General features: G+C 35.8%; 1 protein-coding gene and 1 pseudogene across 1 annotated transcript; both read left to right on the top strand.

The window, feature by feature from the left end:
* The first annotated feature begins 628 nt into the window (after positions 1-628).
* LOC113758278 lies at positions 629-738 on the top strand (annotated as a pseudogene).
* Positions 739-12,717: 11,979 nt separating this feature from the next.
* LOC113758277 lies at positions 12,718-19,354 on the top strand (the record flags this gene model as incomplete). Its single annotated transcript, XM_027301203.1, has 2 exons — positions 12,718-12,872; positions 19,129-19,354. Coding segments are annotated over exons 1-2 (369 nt in total), but the record flags the coding sequence as incomplete, so codon positions are not given.
* Positions 19,355-20,058: the final 704 nt, after the last annotated feature.

The raw sequence follows: 20,058 nt of genomic DNA, 5'->3' as shown, positions 1-20,058 counted from the left end.
CCAACGTCAGTTAATTGGAAATTTTTTGAGTGTTGACAATTAACTCGATCTGGCACAAGCAGTAGTGTATTACATACATGATATAAATTCAATAAAATCATTATCTTGGCCATTTTAGTTGCTATTGGAATTTCATCAAATTGGTGATAATTACGGTAATTTGCATTGCTAGATCAGTGGCGGAGCCAGAAAAAAATCTTAGTGGGGGCAAAAATAACACTAAAATTTTTTATCTACTCTTTTTTTGGTTTTTTAATCAACAAAAATATATAAATTCACCAACAAGTACAAATGATACGTATATTCCATGAAAAACATAAAAGACAAATTCAAAATTATTAATGTAATAATAATTTTATTTCCAAAACAAACTAAACTATTTATAATTGCTTATAACGAGTTTTCATATTTTGATAACGATTTATAACTTTCTCATTTTGAACTTCACAAAGTATATTTTTCTCAATATAAGTAACTAAACTAAATTTTGTGACCCATTCTTTCACACTTTTAAAAAAACTTTGGGGGCACACTTAAAATTATATCAAAATTATATAAGTATTATAGGAATTTAAGAGGACAGTGGAGGCCCGTGCCCCCACCTTAAATCCGCCCCTGTGCTAGATTCGTCCTTTCGGGGACATCCGATAAAATTGGAACGATACAAAGAAGATTAGCATTTAGCGTGGCCCCGGCGCAAGGATGACACGCACAAATGGAGAAATGGTCAAAATTTTTTGTATTGCTAGATTCTGAGTCTGAAGGTCCTGGAATTGAGTTATCTAATCTCTTGTCTGGTGTAGTGGCAATTGGAACCTGTTTTTTTGTTTCTGTATTCGTTACCTGCTTGCTAAGAAAACCTCGCAAACTGTATTAATTGAACAAGATATTGATTCTAAGCACATATATTATATTGTCGTTTAGGTTCAAACAGTGTTGGAACTTTTCCAATGTCTATGCCAAGATTGGGATGTTACTAACCGTTGGAAAAAGAAGTATCAAAAAAGAATATCGTTGGCTGTTGGAAGACAAAGTTAAAAAAAAAAAAGAAAAAAGAAAAACCATACTTGTACAATTATAATCAAAAGGGTAAAAATAGAATCAATGCAACACGTGTATATATTTAGCATATAATTGTTATGTAGGTAGATTGAAAAAAAATTAGTTGTCTCCATTTGGAAAAAAAAATGCCATACACTTGTTTTATATTTTTATGACTGTTTAAATTTTGTATTTTTTTGTAGTTTTAATACATTCTATGATTTTTAGTCAACTTTATATATTTTTTTATAAGTTTTCTTAAATTTTTATTTGAGGTTACGTATTATTCGCCCAAAACTTGAACACTTATGAGTTGCATGTTTAAACTGAAACATTAGGGGCAATTTGACCGAAATTGATTTTGTTTTGGCAAATTTGTTCCAAGAAAAATATCGTGAACTAATTTGTTCCATGCCTCAAACATTGAGGACTAAAATATTCGGTCCATATGAATCATGTGATATTGAGGGTGTATTTAGAAAATTTTACTGTAGCCATATTTTTGTAAGATTTTTCCTATATTGTGCTCTAAGAGCACAGGATAAGCACACTAAGTATAAGAAGTGGATCCACTTTAAATTTTAAATATTATCATCTCTCCCTAAATTTAGGAAGCTTTAGTGAAGAAATTTTAAACTTTTCCTAACAACTGACACTTGGATCCACCTCTTTCAAACTTTTCTGGACAATTAACACTCAGATCCACCTCTTTTAAACTTTTCTGGATAACTAACGCTCAGATCCACCTCTTGTCATGTGCCCTAAGAGTACTACTTTTCCGGACAACTAACATCCGAATACACCTCTTTAAAACTTTTTCGAACAACCAACACCCGGATCCATTTCTTATCATGTGCCCTAAGAGTACATAATAGAAGAACCCTTTTTATAACACCTAACCCTACCTATTATCATGTGTCCTAATGGCATAGAATAGAACAACACTTATAACTTGTTGGATGTGATATTTTGGAATGTGTTTTTTTGAGGTGATTTAAAAACAATCTTCAATTTGCCTAAAAAAATTATCGGAGAGTGGCAAACCACCTCTTTCTTTGTGTCACACCTATCTTTCTCTTTTTCCCACCACCACCTATAATCCTATTCCCTTTTGCCTCTCCACTCTTTTTGCCCCTTTCCTCGACCAACCTACCCCAACCCTAAAACCTTGCCTCCTCAATCTCTCTTTCTTCTTTCCCTTGCTTCCACCAACCGAATTTGTTAAATTCTGATCGGATAGCAACTCGATTAAGTTACTGGGTCAGAGGTCAACTAGTCAGATCAGTTGAACCGTTCTAAAAAATCCACTAACAATAGCATGATGTCATAATTGTTTTATATTTATATTAGTTTTAGAAATATTAAAATTAAGTTCTTGGTTATATCGGCCAACCATACAAAATATTCTAAAAGTATTAGACTTGCAATCAAATATATACCTAGAAATTATATATAAAAATGTAAATTTATGGCTAAAATATATCCATTCTCCAAAACTACTTTAAAAACTAAATTAAAACAAATTAACGCAAGTTGGAATCACTCATACTAAATTGATAAGGTGATAGGGATGAAAACTTCTTGATTTAGAGATTATTTAGGATTGCAAGTGATTTCGGTGTTTACACTAAGTAGGTGGCATTTTTTATTCCTATTAATGAATGAAAGTTTTACAATTTAAGTGATTCAAATTATGTTTGAAGAAAACAAGAAAGAAAAGTTTGAGAACCAAGTCAACCAGTCAAATCAAGTCACTGGTTTAGTCGATTTTGATAGTTTTGATTGATTTTTTACTAAAACGATTTTGTATTACAAACCAACTTGGAAAGAATGCTGGTTCACAGTCAGACCGGTCAATCCGGTCTGAATCTAACAACATTGCCACCAAACTTCCTGCTTCTTATATTGAGACCCTTTTTCTCATTAAGGGGGTTTCAGGTGAGCAAGAAAGAGGGAGTGGGCGAGTTGGTAGGGAAGGATAGAACGATGAGAGAGGGGTTGCGGAATGGTGGTAAAGAGGAGAAGAGAGTGATGGATTGATGGTAGGAAGGAAGGAAAGAAGGGGAGAAAAAGAGGGTCGTGGAGTGGTGATAGTAAGGGAGAAAAGGGTGATGGGTGAACTGGTTAAGTGGCAAGTTGGTTGGGTGAAGGAGAGAAAGGAGGAGGAGTGGGTATTGGTGGGGAAAGAGGAAGGGGATACCAGAATTCAAGAAAGGGGGTTGTTGGTGGGGAAAGAGGAATGGTGGTAGAGAAAGGAAGCATAATGTTGTATATGTGTTTTAAGTTGCTTTTGGTATCTTTTTTCTTGTTTTAGGGTGCTTTTGGAATGTTTTCAGGGTATTACTAAACACATGTATTTAAAGTATACATTTTCCCAACAAAAAATTGATGAGTGATATAGAAAGAAAAGGAGGACTTGAGAGTCGAATCACGTAGGGATAACAATAGATAAGGTAACACGGATACCCACCTATACTTGACTCAATGCATAATTTGATTCAATGGATTATCATAAGATTTTGCTATGGAGCAAAGATTATCAATAGGTAGTGCAATAGGGTTTGGTAAGAGATCCCAAAAAATCCCAATATCTGATACCTGACATATTACTAAAAATATAAATAAAAAAATATATATATATATATATGTGTATATGTGTGTGTGTGTCTGTATCTATGTATACATATATATAGTTTGTATATAAAATTTCATGATGGGGAGTTAGGAAAATAAAGAAAAATAATATACAACTTTATTTTCCATGACATTCTTGTATCATTTTGTTCTTATTGTATTTTGACCATTCTGACACAATCTATCAATCTCTGAACTGATGTTCTTTTCTAAACTGTATGAGATAGGATTCTTAAACATGGTTTTAACTTATGTTTTATCCTAACGGAATGTTTTAATCTTGATGCACTAAAATTTTAGTTTAACAAAAGTTAATTTTTAGAGTTTTTTAAACAATTTAGATACTTGTATAGTAGTTTCATGAATAAGTTGATAAGTTTAAATAGTGGGCAAAGGATATTCAATGGTTCATCTGAACTTGTGAGCAAGCGGGTATGGTAATCGAAATTAAACATATAGTGTTACCCCATAGGGTATGATAAGACACTAATCTAAGCAGGTAAGCGTTTGGTAAGAGGGATTTTAGAGGGTACCCTACTTACTGTCATCCTAGAATTAGGTAGTTCACATCTCATGATCACTTGTCCAATGTCTTTATCTAGGTATGACAACAAGGCAAGGATCCCTCCCTCATCCTCTTGCGTGCTCTAAAATCTCCCCCGTCCCCAATTTTTCTACTTCCACCCTTACCCCACTCTATACTTCTGTGGGTTGATAAGTGACTAATTTACGTAATAATTGTATGATATTTTATATTATTTTTAGTCACTTTAGTTATATTATTGGTAGAATATGAATCATTTTGGCTATAATTGGTGAAAAATGCTTTTAAGTGATTAAATGAGGTTTTTATCATTTTTTACTTGGATTTTGTGTATTTTGACAGTTTTGACACATTTTCGTATTTCGGCTATAACTTGAGCTACAATGATCGGATTAAGATGATTCTTGAACCAATTTGAAGATAAGAGATATATCTACAACTTTGGTGAAGACATCTAAATCCAGTTTGAAGGTTTTCCAGGTCAAAATGCCGAATTACAATAGCAAATTTCTACTGGTCGAAACTGGAATAGGGCAATGAGCAGGTAAGGGTATTTTGGTCATTTCTCAGCCTACACAGATCCAAATGAGGTGATTCTTGATGCATTGGAAAGCTAACTAAAAGGGCTACAAGTTTCATGTTTTGGTAAAGAGCTAAATCAGCTTTTATCATCAAGAAAAGTTCAGTGGAAGTTGATGCAAAATCGGAGCAGAGCTGGAAATTGAACCAGAAGTGACCAAATGGTCACTGTAGCAATCCGGCCGGAATTTGGCCGGATTTGTGGCCGGATTCCTGGCCGGATTGTGGTCAGAAAAGGCTGCTCTGTACGCGTAAAACTCAATTTCACCCCCACCAACTCACATTGGATGCTAGACATGTGAGAGACATTACCAGCTGTAAGGAGAAAGTGTAAAGCTTCATTCCTTGACCATTTTCATCATAAAATAGCCAAATTCATTGTAAGAAAAATGGAGAGACATACGGGAGAAGCTTGGAGTGCAGAGATGTAGCTCTTGCATTTTCTGAGTAGTAGCAGTAGGTTAGTATAGAGTAGAGTGTTATCCATTGTTGTTTATTAGCTAGATGAAGAAGAAGATGGAGGATGAAGAAGGCAAGGAGATGAACTCATGTGACAAGGGTTACATTCCTTCCAAACTCTTTATCTTTTGTATTTGATTCCAAGTTTAGTTAATATACAAGTTCTGGATTTTGTGTTCATTATGTGTTTCTAAAGTTTAAGCCTTGGGTTTGGTTGAACTTTCTATAATTGTTAGTGTTTATTATTTGGTTATTTGACTGCTATGATTTGAGCAAGTTATTTAGCACTTTGGCTCTTTAAATCATGATTAATCTGGTACCATTGATTGTGATTATTTAAGGTGTTGTTTCTGCAATGAAAATTGAGATTTAACACTAGTTCAAGAAGTGCTAAACATAGGGAGTACACTCACGAAAGTAGAGGTGCACTTATGTGGTTTTTAGTGATTCATTTCATGTAATTTCACTGAAGAAATGAACTTGTAGCTAATTTCATAACCATGAGAATAGGTATGGATTAGTTATAAGTATAATTGATTCACTACGAAAGTAGGATTCAAATGCATAAGGAAATTACACCATAACTAGCCTAGATGTAGTAATTAATGATCCAAATATAGTACTTGCATGAGTAGTTAGGGATACCACAACCTAAGGAGCTTTCATTTGTTATTTTGTATAATTTCAGTAGGTTAAATTTGTTATAATTCATTGATAGTCTAAATAATAGAGAAGCTTTAGTAATACCGGTAATTGTTCACTCTTCCTTGTGGGATCGACCCGATATATACCCTAAACTACTAGTTGATCTGTATACTTGCAGTGAACGGGTGTAATTCGGTATTTTTTAGCTTGCACGTATGTAAAATACCCGTCAAGTTTTTGGCGCCGTTGCCGGGGAAGATTTGGCAATATCGGTGTGAAGAGCAACTTTATTAGTTTAGACATAATATTAGTTATATTGTGAATGTTATTTTCTGTTATTTTAGTATTTTATATGTGTATGTGTTTTATCACCTAGTCTTCTTACTAATTTTGCTCTTAAGTTGTTTAAAAGCAATTTTAGGTAATGAGGAGGGTAGGTCAATTTGGAGGACAATGCTTGAGAAGTGCAAGATTGGCAATGGATGGTTATGAAGTGCAAAGCTCCTTCAACAGAGGTAACCAAGAATTTACTGAATGTATGTCTTTTGAAGATGGTTTAAGGTGCTTAAAGGCAAAATTTGATGTAATTAAGTTACAAGTTCAAATGGACACCATGATGCATGAAATTGAGCAGAGGAGGAATGTTAATGTTTTTAATTCTTATCATGTGATTTGTGACTTGTGTGGAGGTTGTCATGCTACTAATACATGTATGCAAGCACAAAATGTGGATTATTATGATAAATTAGAGCATTACAATCCTTGTTTTGATCAATATAGTGCTAATTGGAGCAATTCTCCTGCTTATGGTTGGAATAATCAATGTACTTATAGTGATAATTCATATTTTTATGATCACCAACCTGAAAGTGTCCAATATGAATCAAAATCATCTTGGGAGTTGGCAATAGAAAGAGTAGCTAATGATTCTAAGCCATCTTGGGAGTTAGCTTTAGAAAAGCTAGCAAATGCAACTTCCGATCGTTTTGATAGGATTGAAGAAAGAATAGATGAATTAGCTTCTCACTTTGGTCGAATACATGAGCAATTGAGTGCATTGTGTGAAGTTATTTCTTCTAATAATTTGCAAAATGATTCTAGCATGAATCGTGGAAATGTTGTATGTGAAAATGGATTGCATTTGGATGAAAATGATGAATCTCAATTGTGTTTCAATGAGCAAATGTCCATTTCACATGATAATATCTTTGGAACTAACTTTGAGCCTCAAGAGCTGAGTTTTAATGACTCATTTTTCACCCCTCTTGAGGAGTGCAGCGAAAGTATAGGTTCTAAAGGTATTCCTGCCCAAGATACTCTTATGACATGTCCTTTGGTAAGTTCTCAAGTGGTGCATATTCAAGGTAATATCTATGAAACACTTGGGATAGGTAAGTCACTTTCATTTCTCACATCATTAGATCACGTGGCTTTGGCTATAAAGTCACCATTTAATGATCCACCACGACCAAAAATGGTGGATTATTCTTTAACCAAGCCTCCTTGAAAAATGAGGTTCAATAGTCGAGCCAACGACTATAAACAAAAGCGCTTATTGGGAGGCAACCCAATGTTTTGGCTATTTATGTTATTTTGGGGTGATTTTATGTTTAAAGTATGTGTTTGATTTATTTTGTGATTTTTCATTTATAGGTATTGGAAATGAAAGCAAAAGTGACCAAATGAGGTGAAAAAGGCGAAATTTGATCAAGGAACTCAACCCCTCGATTTGAGTAATTGTTGTTTTTGATTCGTTACAAGGGGTTAAAATGCATGTTTTGATCATTTTACATGTGCATGCATTGAGTATATTAGCAAACAAATGATCTATGATGCATTTTGGAAAATTGGGGTATCAATGGTAATTTTTCAAAGTTGGCTTTCTGCAAAAATTTCGCAGAAGAAAACGCATTTGGGCTGAAAACGCGCCTTAGAATCGCGTTTTCCATAATCGCGTTTTCAATTCTGCGCCTATACTGAAGAAAACGCGCCTTCAAAACGCGACAGGAAGTCGCGTTTTCTACCAAGTCGCGTTTTACAGCCTGATCAAAAATTGAAAACGCGACTTTAAATACGCGACTCCAAGTCGCGTTTTATAACACAGTCGCGTTTTAGATCCTGCAAGATATGTGAAGAAACGCGACTTCACAAAACGCGGCTTGATGGCGCGTTTTGATGAGTCGCGTTTTCGGAGCAAAAAAAAAAAAATGCACATTCCTTGATTCTCTTTTTTCTTCTTTTCCTTATATATTTTCTTGTACCTTCAGTTTCTTATTGTGTATTTTTTATAGGTACATCACCAAAACAAGGGCTTGAAGTTACGGATCCCCATTTTGTTTTCTTAAGCCTTTGTTATCACTTTTGTTTCTCATTTTCCATTTTTAGGTTTATATCACTAATGGTTACCAAATGGAACTCATGAAGCAATGGAGACAAGCGAACAACGTACCTTGAAGCTTCATATTCAATCACATCATAGGGGAGGATTACTTTCTTTATCTTGATTTTCTTTTTTACACATTGAGGACAATGTGTATGTTAAGTGTGGGGGGAGAATTGAGATTATATATATTGTATGTGATTGACGTATTAGTTGCAAATATTGGACTTGTGTTAAAATTCAAAATTTTTCCAAAATCTTGTCCAAAATTGCAAACTTGCCTCAACAATTTTTAAATTTTTTTCGATTTTATCCAAGGGGTAACAAGTTCCATACCATTAGTAGTTCAAAGTCCTTCTACATTTGAGATAAATATATGTGGTTTAAGCACTTCTTTTCTCATTTAACTTGGAAATGACTATTATGTGATTATAATTTTTGCATTTGTAGGAAAGTATATCTTTTAAAGTGGAGAAAATTATGCCTATATATTTTTTTTTGCATATTTGATGAAATTTCTTCTCTTTATTGGATTTTATAAGTTAAGTGATAAATATGGTCAATAATTGCAATACTCTTCTCATGATTATGCTTTCGAGGGAATGTTATTATCTTTACTTTAAAAAAAAAATGAATGAAAAAAAAAATGAAGAAACAAAAGAAAAAGACAAAAATAGAATAAGATTTGTTCTACTCCAATGATTCTTGTACTTAGTAACCGGGTGTCTTCATCTAAAAATGTCGACTTTCGCGTAAAACGGTACTTGAATTAAGAGTATGCAAAGCAACTTGAGTATGTGAAGTGTTGAGTAACCGGTGATCTTCATCTAAAAATGTCGATCCTCGCGTAAAAAGATACCTTCACAACTTAAGTAATATTTAGCGATATTATATAAATAAATCCCTCTTTAAAGTTAAATAAGAAGATGATCATGGGTTTAGAAAGCATATTATTGGCCATATGAGTTACTTGAGTATGAAATTGGTTAAGGATGAGAAATTGACTTGAATTTGTTATAATGGTGGTATAATTGGCTCTCCTTTACTCGATATTATGAGTACTTGAACTTAATTGAATAATTGCATAATGGTTATTTACTTTGTTTTGAGGAAATGAAGTTGAAATGCTACATATGTTTATTTTCAAATTTTGGATCATTGTTGGTTTGTATTTTTATTGCTTGAGGACAAGCAATGGTTTAAGTGTGGGGGAGTTTGATAAGTGACTAATTTACGTAATAATTGTATGATATTTTATATTATTTTTAGTCACTTTAGTTATATTATTGGTAGAATATGAATCATTTTGGCTATAATTGGTGAAAAATGCTTTTAAGTGATTAAATGAGGTTTTTATCATTTTTTACTTGGATTTTGTGTATTTTGACAGTTTTGACACATTTTCGTATTTCGGCTATAACTTGAGCTACAATGATCGGATTAAGATGATTCTTGAACCAATTTGAAGATAAGAGATATATCTACAACTTTGGTGAAGACATCTAAATCCAGTTTGAAGGTTTTCCAGGTCAAAATGCCGAATTACAATAGCAAATTTCTACTGGTCGAAACTGGAATAGGGCAATGAGCAGGTAAGGGTATTTTGGTCATTTCTCAGCCTACACAGATCCAAATGAGGTGATTCTTGATGCATTGGAAAGCTAACTAAAAGGGCTACAAGTTTCATGTTTTGGTAAAGAGCTAAATCAGCTTTTATCATCAAGAAAAGTTCAGTGGAAGTTGATGCAAAATCGGAGCAGAGCTGGAAATTGAACCAGAAGTGACCAAATGGTCACTGTAGCAATCCGGCCGGAATTTGGCCGGATTTGTGGCCGGATTCCTGGCCGGATTGTGGTCAGAAAAGGCTGCTCTGTACGCGTAAAACTCAATTTCACCCCCACCAACTCACATTGGATGCTAGACATGTGAGAGACATTACCAGCTGTAAGGAGAAAGTGTAAAGCTTCATTCCTTGACCATTTTCATCATAAAATAGCCAAATTCATTGTAAGAAAAATGGAGAGACATACGGGAGAAGCTTGGAGTGCAGAGATGTAGCTCTTGCATTTTCTGAGTAGTAGCAGTAGGTTAGTATAGAGTAGAGTGTTATCCATTGTTGTTTATTAGCTAGATGAAGAAGAAGATGGAGGATGAAGAAGGCAAGGAGATGAACTCATGTGACAAGGGTTACATTCCTTCCAAACTCTTTATCTTTTGTATTTGATTCCAAGTTTAGTTAATATACAAGTTCTGGATTTTGTGTTCATTATGTGTTTCTAAAGTTTAAGCCTTGGGTTTGGTTGAACTTTCTATAATTGTTAGTGTTTATTATTTGGTTATTTGACTGCTATGATTTGAGCAAGTTATTTAGCACTTTGGCTCTTTAAATCATGATTAATCTGGTACCATTGATTGTGATTATTTAAGGTGTTGTTTCTGCAATGAAAATTGAGATTTAACACTAGTTCAAGAAGTGCTAAACATAGGGAGTACACTCACGAAAGTAGAGGTGCACTTATGTGGTTTTTAGTGATTCATTTCATGTAATTTCATTGAAGAAATGAACTTGTAGCTAATTTCATAACCATGAAAATAGGTATGGATTAGTTATGAGTATAATTGATTCACTACGAAAGTAGGATTCAAATGCATAAGGAAATTACACCATAATTAGCCTAGATGTAGTAATTAATGATCCAAATATAGCACTTGCATGAGTAGTTAGGGATACCACAACCTAAGGAGCTTTCATTTGTTATTTTGTATAATTTCAGTAGGTTAAATTTGTTATAATTCATTGATAGTCTAAATAATAGAGAAGCTTTAGTAATACCGGTAATTGTTCACTCTTCCTTGTGGGATCGACCCGATATATACCCTAAACTACTAGTTGATCTGTATACTTGCAGTGAACGGGTGTAATTCGGTATTTTTTAGCTTGCACGTATGTAAAATACCCGTCATGGGTGCCCATGCAGTTGTTTAATTATATTTTTTATTTTTTATTTTAACAATATATATATATATATATAATAACAACAATGTAAATCACTTTTTTAGATTCTTAGCTAAATAATCAATGTGAAATCAAGGTTAAAATTCATTTTGATCTTTTCTAATTCATTTCTCTATGTTTAATAGAAAATCTAAACTTATAATCATCATATTTATTTAAACTATTTACAATATGTAAAAAATTGAAGTCAACTAAAAAAAACTAAATCACCATTTTATCAAAAAATTATGATTTTTTTAGTTCTCAAATTATAATAGATATACATATATTATTGACGTGTAGCTATAATGTGTATATCAAATTTAAACTCACAACTATCGTATTTATTTTTATTTTTGGTAAATAACTTACAATATGTAAAAAATTCAAGTAAACTAAAAATATAATCAAATAATTATTTTATCATACAAATTATGATGTATGCATACATTGTTGATATGTAGTTATAATGTGTATATGTATATATATATAGAAAACTATATTTAAGTATTTATTTTTTTAACTTTATATTAGTACAAGAGATGGAGGGATATGGGACAGGGTTACCCTCCTCCGTCCCCTGCCCCGTTTAAAATGGGTGGAGAAAAATTCTCCCTGCTCTTACACCCACCCGACCCCACCCCCGGCCCCATGACTCTCCCATGAGCATTCGACCCGTTACCATCCCTATCTTTAATAGCTAAATTGGGTGTTGGCTGTTGGGAACAGGCTAAAACTACTATTAGAACACCATTTGAGCAATCTCTGCATTTATTTTGGGGATAATTTCGAAAACCTCCCCTGAGGTTTCTGACACTTGCACTGAGACCCCCTAAAGTTCTCAAAATTTCACTGACCTTCCTTGCTTTTGAGTTTTTGGTAACAAAGCAGTCCAAATCATATTACAATATTATTTTCATGTGTGAGAAGGTATTTTTATTCCATGGCTGCCCTTTTGCTCCTTGTATTAGTAGAAGATTGAAAGAAGAATAAATGATTTGGACTGATTACTAAAGTTGAGGGGGTGTAAGTGCAATAAAAAATTTGTAAGCACCAGATGTGCCATGCAACAGTTATTTGGCAGATTTTGCAACGGCTAGCTGCAAATTGCAACGGCCAGATTTTTGCACATTCAGTAGCAATAGCATATAAAGCAAAGCAACTTAACTACCTCTGATTCAAGCTATTATCATTCTTTGCTGCTGATTTGGACTGATAACAAAGTGAATTTGCTGTGCTGCAATTAGAGCTCTCAGCACATTGGCCATCCAGTCATGACAGAAACCAACTTCTTGGCCATCCAGTCAGATGTGGCCTCAGCACATTGGGGGCGCCTGCTGCCGGAGCAATTTACTACCATTTTTAGCTCTTCAAAATCCAAGTAAATTCTATTATGTCCAGATTCTTTTGAGCATTTTTTTTTTAGGCCAAAAAATTTAGCAATAAGGAGAGATGGCGGCACAAAAGAGAATCGAAGCAATATTAGAGAGGCTGTTTCCGGAATCTCCGACCACCGCCACCACCAAATCCAAGCCTAATAATAGCGATAATAATCATCTATATAATAACGGCTCCTCTGCTTCCACCACCACCAGGTCTTCTTCTTCAGCTTTCCTCGTTAATTCTCTTTATATAACTCTTTCACAATTTTTTATCAACGGCTTCTCATTGCTCTTTTATGTACTCTTCTTTTTTTCTTTTGGTTGAAAGTGAACTTTAGCTGCTGAAGTTGTCACTTCGTTGTTTTCTCTGTATTTTAATTTTTCTTGTTTGGATTTCGAAGTTATTGTGAACTGAAATGTTGATGCATAAGCTATAAGGCTGAAATACTAGTTACTAATATTGTATGATTTTGGCTGATAACTGAAATGTTGATGCATAAGCTATAAAGCCGAAATATTAATTATTAATATTGTATATCTTTGGTTGATTTTTTCTTGTTTGTAGAGTATGATACTGTGTTTGAGTGGTTAAAATAGAAGTTTCTACCTGAAATACCAAAATGTACCTTTAAAGGGAGTGTTTTGTGTGTGTTTGTTGTGTGCGTGCATGTATTTCAAAAAAAATTTTTTTTTGCTTCACCCTTGGTGTGTATCTGCCTATATCTACAAGAATTGGATAGTGTTGGGGAAATCGGATAATTTTCCACTCAAAAATACAACTAGTGATTAAACCGATTCCGTAATTCCCAGGAAAGATCGTCGAAACAATCTCCTTTTCCAGAATTACCATTCCAAATAAATTCCTAGGAAAGGCTGGAGGGGTCACAAGCGGTCCCACTTAAAACCCAGTCTCCTAGACAGAACTTACGTGCACGGTGTATTATCACAACTATACCCGTGTATACATAAATAATACGTACACACGAATAAGAAAAATACACCCAAATGAACCGTATAAAACACTACAAATATACCCGACAAATATATACAAATATATTGAATACTATACTACAATAGAAAAGAAACTAATAAATAAATGCGGAACAAATACAAGAGATAAGGAAAGAACGCACCCGAAAAATTGATAACGGAGTTCGGCCAATTTTGCCTACTCTCCGAGCACCACTCAAGCGACCTGTTTTTATAATTTAGGAGAGAAGAAAGAATACAAAGAATTACAAAATCCTTATGGGTAATTCTTTGTTGTTCTTGGTACAATTCAATTGGAAGGATTGAGAGCTTATTTATAGCTCTCAAATCCTTCACCAATTCATGAATCTATCGATGTGGGATGAATATTTCTGCCACCAAAATCCACAATTGTGAGCTGTGGAAAAATTGTCAAAGTCCACAATTGTGGTTTTGATTCAACAAATCTCCACCTTGGCATAAATCTAATCCCACCCAAAAATACAAATCTTCTCCCTCAAAAAAAACAAACGGTCCTTGTGGTGCTTCCAAATTTGCGCCCTCAGGCGCCAACTCAAATGTGCAGGATGTTGACCAAGTTTAAACAATGTTCAAACTTGGACCTTGTAACCACCTTGGTCAGCATATCTGCAGGATTCTCCGTAGTCCGAATCTTCTGGAGAAAAATCTCCTCTTCTTCGAGAATTTCCCGCACAAAGTGATAGCGAACATCAATGTGCTTCGTTCTTGCATGAAAGACCTGGTTCTTTGCTAAGTGAATAGCACTCTGACTGTCACAAAACACGTCAATGTGTTTTTGACTAACTCCCAAGTCTTCAAGCAATCCTTGAAGCCAAATTGCCTCCTTCACAGCTTCTGTAATCGCCATATACTCTGCCTCCGTTGTAGACAAAGCCACCGTTGACTGCAAAGTAGACTTCCAACTAACTGGCGCCTTAGCAAATGTGAACAAGTAGCCAGTCGTAGAACGTCGCTTATCCAAATCACCTGCATAGTCAGAATCACAATATCCAACTACACATTGACCAAGTGATTTATCCTGCTCAAATACTAATCCAACATCTACGGTATTTTGGATATACCGTAGAATCCATTTCACAGCTTGCCAATGACCCTTGCCTGGATCATGCATAAACCTGCTTACCACACTAACTGCCTGTGAAATGTCGGGTCTCGTACATACCATTGCATACATCAAGCTACCAACTGCATTAGCATACGGGACTTTCGCCATGTATGCTCGCTCTTCATCCGTCTTTGGAGATAATAGGCTACTAAGTTTCAAATGAGGAGCAAGCGGAGTACTTACAGGTTTTGAATTTTCATTCATGCCAAAACGTTGTAGTACTTTCTTCAAATACTGCTTCTGTGTCAGACAAAGCTTGCCTCTCGTTCTATCCCTGCTTATCTCCATGCCGAGAATCTTCTTGGCTTCTCCCAAATCCTTCATCTCGAACTCTTTACTCAACTGAGCCTTCAATTTATCAATTTCAACTTGGCTCTTTGATGCTATCAGCATATCATCAACGTACAAGAGTAAGTAGATGTAGGACTCATCTCGTAACTTGCGCAAATACACACAGTGATCGTATTTGCTTCTTGTGTACTTCTGGCCCATCATGAACTGGTCAAATCGTTTGTACCATTGTCTCGGTGATTGTTTCAATCCGTACAACGATTTGCTCAGCTTACAAACCCAATTTTCTTTACCAGCAACTTTGAATCCATCTGGCTGAGCCATATAGATTTCCTCCTTCAAGTCACCGTGAAGGAACGCGGTCTTCACATCAAGTTGAGCTAGCTCCAAATTCAACTGTGCTACCAAGGCCAACAAAATTCTAATAGAGGAATGTTTAACAACTGGAGAAAATACCTCATTATAATCAACTCCCTCCTTCTGAGCGTAGCCTTTAGCCACCAATCTTGCCTTGTAGCGAACATCAATCTTGTCAGGAAATCCTTCTTTCTTTGCAAATATCCATTTGCATCCAATTACCTTCTTGCCCTTCGGTAGTTGTGTCAACTTCCACGTATTGTTCTTCTGAAGAGATTGCATCTCTTCTTCCATAGCATCTTTCCATCTATCATTTTCTGTACTTCGAACTGCTTCAGAAAATGTGGATGGAACATCATCAACAACTGGAAGTGCATAAGCCACCATGTCAACAAAACGAGCAGGTTTATGAATTTCTCGTCTTGCCCTATTGACGGCAATTGACTCTTGCTGCTGTTGAGGTTCTTGGGTTGAAACCTCTTCCTCATCTGACTCTTCTTCTGTCATGGGAGAGTCACTGAAGGTGCTGTTTGTTGGATTCACCATTATCTGCTCAAACTCCACCTGTTTCGGCGTACACTCCACCTGCTGCGGAGTACCACTGGTCCCATCTTGTGTTACCTTATTCAACATGACAGATTCGTCAAAGGTAACATCCCTGCTGATAATGGTCTTCTTTGCTTCTAGACACCACAAACGGTATCCCTTAACTCCAGCACTAAGGCCCATAAAGAGAGCCATCTTTGCACGTGGATCCAATTTTGATTCATTTACATGATAATATGCAGTAGAATCAAAAATACGCAAAGAATCATAATCTGTTGCAGGTTTTCCAGACCATACCTCTAATGGAGTCTTGTCACCGATTGCAGATGATGGAAAGCAATTAACGAGATGTTGAGCGTATGTCACAGCCTCAGCCCAAAACTTTCTGTCTAACTCAGCATTAGACAGCATGCAACATACTTTCTCCACTAGTGTTTTGTTCATACGCTCTGACACCCCATTCTGCTGCGGTATTTTTCTAACTGTGAAGTGCCGAACTATGCCACATTCTTGGCACATCTTCTGGAAGGGATCACTCTTGTATTCTTCACCGTTGTCTGTTCGGAGGATCTTGATCTTTCTTCCCGTCTGGTTTTCAACCTGAGCTTTCCATTTAAGGAAAATCCCTAGCACCTCATCCTTGCTCTTCATAGTAAACACCCAAACTCTTCTGGAAAAATCATCAATAAAAGTGACAAAATAATACCTGCCACCAAGGATGGAGTCTTGGCAGGTCCCCACACATCTGAGTGCACATAATCCAAAATACCCTTGGTATTATGGATACCAGTGCCAAATTTCACTTTTCTTTGTTTTCCCAGAACACAATGCTCACAAAATTCTAATTTGCAAACTTTCGTACCTTTCAATAATCCTTGTTTGGCAAGATTTTGCAAGGATTTTTCACCAGCATGTCCCAATCGCATGTGCCACAACTTTGTTGCTTCCGCATCCTTCTTGCTACTGGAAGATGTTGCTGCTGCTGCTGTCCCAACAACTGTACTACCTTGGTAGTAATACAGATTATTCTTCCTCACACCTTTCAACATCACAAGTGCTCCCGAAGTTACTTTAAGAATTCCATCTCGCATCTTCACTTCCAAGCCTTTTGACTCCAAGAGTCCCAAGGAGATGAGATTCCTCTTCAAATTCGGCACGTACCGAACATCTTTCAGGATTCTGGTGGATCCATCATGATTACGCAGCTTGATTGAACCTATCCCAACTGTTTTACATGGATTGTCATTTCCCATGTACACAACTCCACCATCAAGTTCTTCAAATTCAAAGAACCACTCCCGCATGGGAGTCATATGGTAGGTACAAGCTGAATCCAAAATCCACTCATCTGGATGGGATGTTAAAGGTGATACAGCCAAAGAGAAATCTGATTCCGCATCACTTTTGCATTCTGCAATATTTACGTCTTGCGGAGCTTTCCCTTTTTTTTAAACTTTGGACAGTCTTTCTTCCAGTGCCCTTTCTCACGACAGAAAGCACACTCATCTTTGGCAACTCTGCTTTTCGATTTGGACCTTCCTCTTCTCCCCTTTGATTGGCTTTGTTGACGACCTCTTGCCACTAACGCTTCATCTGCTGCAGCTACTTTCTTTTTCATTTTATCCTGCTTTCTCAATTCACGACTATACAAAGCAGAACATACAGCATCTAAAGACACATTTTCCTTCCCATGAAGTAACGTAGTTTCCAAATGTTCAAATTCATCAGGAAGGGATGACAACAACATCAAAGCCAAATCTTCATCTTCAAAATTTACATCTAAATTTAACAGGTCTGCTACTAATTGATTAAACATAGTGATGTGTTCATTCATAGTAGTACCTGGTTGGTAATCGAATCGGAACAATCTTTTCTTCATTAGGAGTTTATTCTGACCACTCTTCTTCAGAAATTTCTCCTCCAATGCCCTCCACAATTTCCATGCAGAAGTCTCGTTCTTGAAAGTATATTTTTGCTCTTTGGACAAACACGATCGAATAGTTCCGCATGCCAACCGATTTATGGTACTCCACTCCTTCTCTTCTATGTCATCTGGTTTCTTTTCTTCAATGGCAATGTCAAGACCCTGTTGGAAAAGGGAGTCCATGACTTCGCCTTGCCACATGCCGAAATGGCCAGTACCGTCAAATGTCTCCACCGCCACCTTCAAACTTGACATTGGAATTCTCGACCATGTGGACGAGGAAGCCGATGCCCCAGATATAATTCTTGACGTGGAAATTGTCAGATGCCATTACAGACTCAAATGATAGTATTCAATATAACAAATTACAAACAAGCCAAAGGACGAACCTTCGGCTCTGATACCACTTGTTGGGGAAATCGGGTAATTTCCCACTCAAAAATACAACTAGTGATTAAACCGATTCAGTAATTCCCAAGAAAGATCGTCGAAACAATCTCCTTAGACAGAATTACCATTCCAAGTAAATTCCCAGGAAAGGCTGGAGGGGTCACAAGCGGTCCCACTTAAAACCCAGTCTCCTAGACAGAACTTACGTGCACGGTGTATTATCACAACTATACCCGTGTATACATAAATAATACGTACACACGAATAAGAAAAATACACCCAAATGAACCGTATAAAACACTACAAATATACCCAAATATAGACAAATATATTGAATACTATACTACAATAGAAAAGAAACTAATAAATAAATGCGGAATAAATAAAAGAGATAAGGAAAGAACGCACCCGAAAATTGATAACGGAGTTCGGCCAATTTTGCCTAATCTCCGAGCACCACTCAAGCGACCTGCTTTTATAATTTAGGAGAGAAGAAAGAATACAAAGAATTACAAAATCCTTATGGTAATTCTTTGTTGTTCTTGGTACAATTCAATTTGAAGAGCTTGAGAGCTATTTATAGCTCTCAAAATCCTACAATTCCTAAAACTACCGATGTGGGATGAATATTTCTGCCACCAAAATCCACAATTGTGAGCTGTGGAAAAATTGTCAAAGTCCACAATTGTGGCTTTGATTCAACAGATAGCTCCGAGCAAGGAAATTGATCTTGCATTTCTTTTGTGTGCTTGTGTTTGTCAATAAGAATTGGAATGCTACAACCAGAGAGAGTGAAACTTGTTGCCAATGATTTTTTTTTTTTTTTACAATATTGGTTAAAACAGTAGTGCTGATGGAGTTCGGTGGTTGAAAGGCAAGAAACGGCCGAATGTATTCTCTGCATTGGGCATACTTGGTCCAAAATCAAGGTTAAATCCAACTGAGGAAATGCAGGTGTCATCAGGTTCAAGTGGTTCAGTACAAGCTCCATCTTGCAGACCATGGGACCGTGATGATCTATTTAGGAGGTTGTCTACTTTCAAGTCCATGACTTGGTTTGCTAAACCACAGGTACAAATCTCAGAGCCTGCTCTCTGCAATGGGAATTTTTTTTTTTTTTTGGATGGTTGGTTCTAAATTGCAAGAATTAATTCTTTTCTTGTCAAATATCAATCATGGGCATTGGCTGTTAAAGTTTTGTTTAAATTTTCCTGATCCAATTTTTAACTCCAATTCTAGTACACAAAATTTTTTGGATAGTTGAGAATTGATAAAACTTTCATGAGATATCCACAAGAAGATCAATGAGGCGTGGCAACATTTCACTGTTACAGCATAAAGTAATCTTGCCTATTTTAATGAGATGCTAGAAGCTCCATAAGCTGATCCACTTTGCCATATAATTATAGCATCATTTGTCAAAATTGTTTCAACCTGGATGTTTGCCTTTTAGTGGCCATTGTGGTGCTCATAACATCATACATTCTGGCACCCATTTTTCTCCATATTCATGAAACCAGAAATTTATATTTTGTAAAACTCCATCACTCCCACATCACCGATATATACACCACATTTAGAATCCACTGTGGTTCATCTTTTCAAAGAGACTTGTCCAGAATATAGTCCCTTGTGAGAATATAAGTATCATCATACTCATGATATTGAAATCGAGTTTCTTGGCTGCTATAAATCAGGTTTTTAGTTCTTATATTTTTTAGAAAAAAAAAATTCTCTCCCATTTTTTCGTAAGCACTAAATGAGAGCCTCAGTTT

Source organism: Coffea eugenioides, unplaced genomic scaffold, assembly GCF_003713205.1.
Source record: "Coffea eugenioides isolate CCC68of unplaced genomic scaffold, Ceug_1.0 ScVebR1_447;HRSCAF=1126, whole genome shotgun sequence".
Taxonomy (NCBI): Eukaryota; Viridiplantae; Streptophyta; class Magnoliopsida; order Gentianales; family Rubiaceae; genus Coffea; species Coffea eugenioides.
This window is presented reverse-complemented; position numbering and strand designations above follow the sequence as displayed.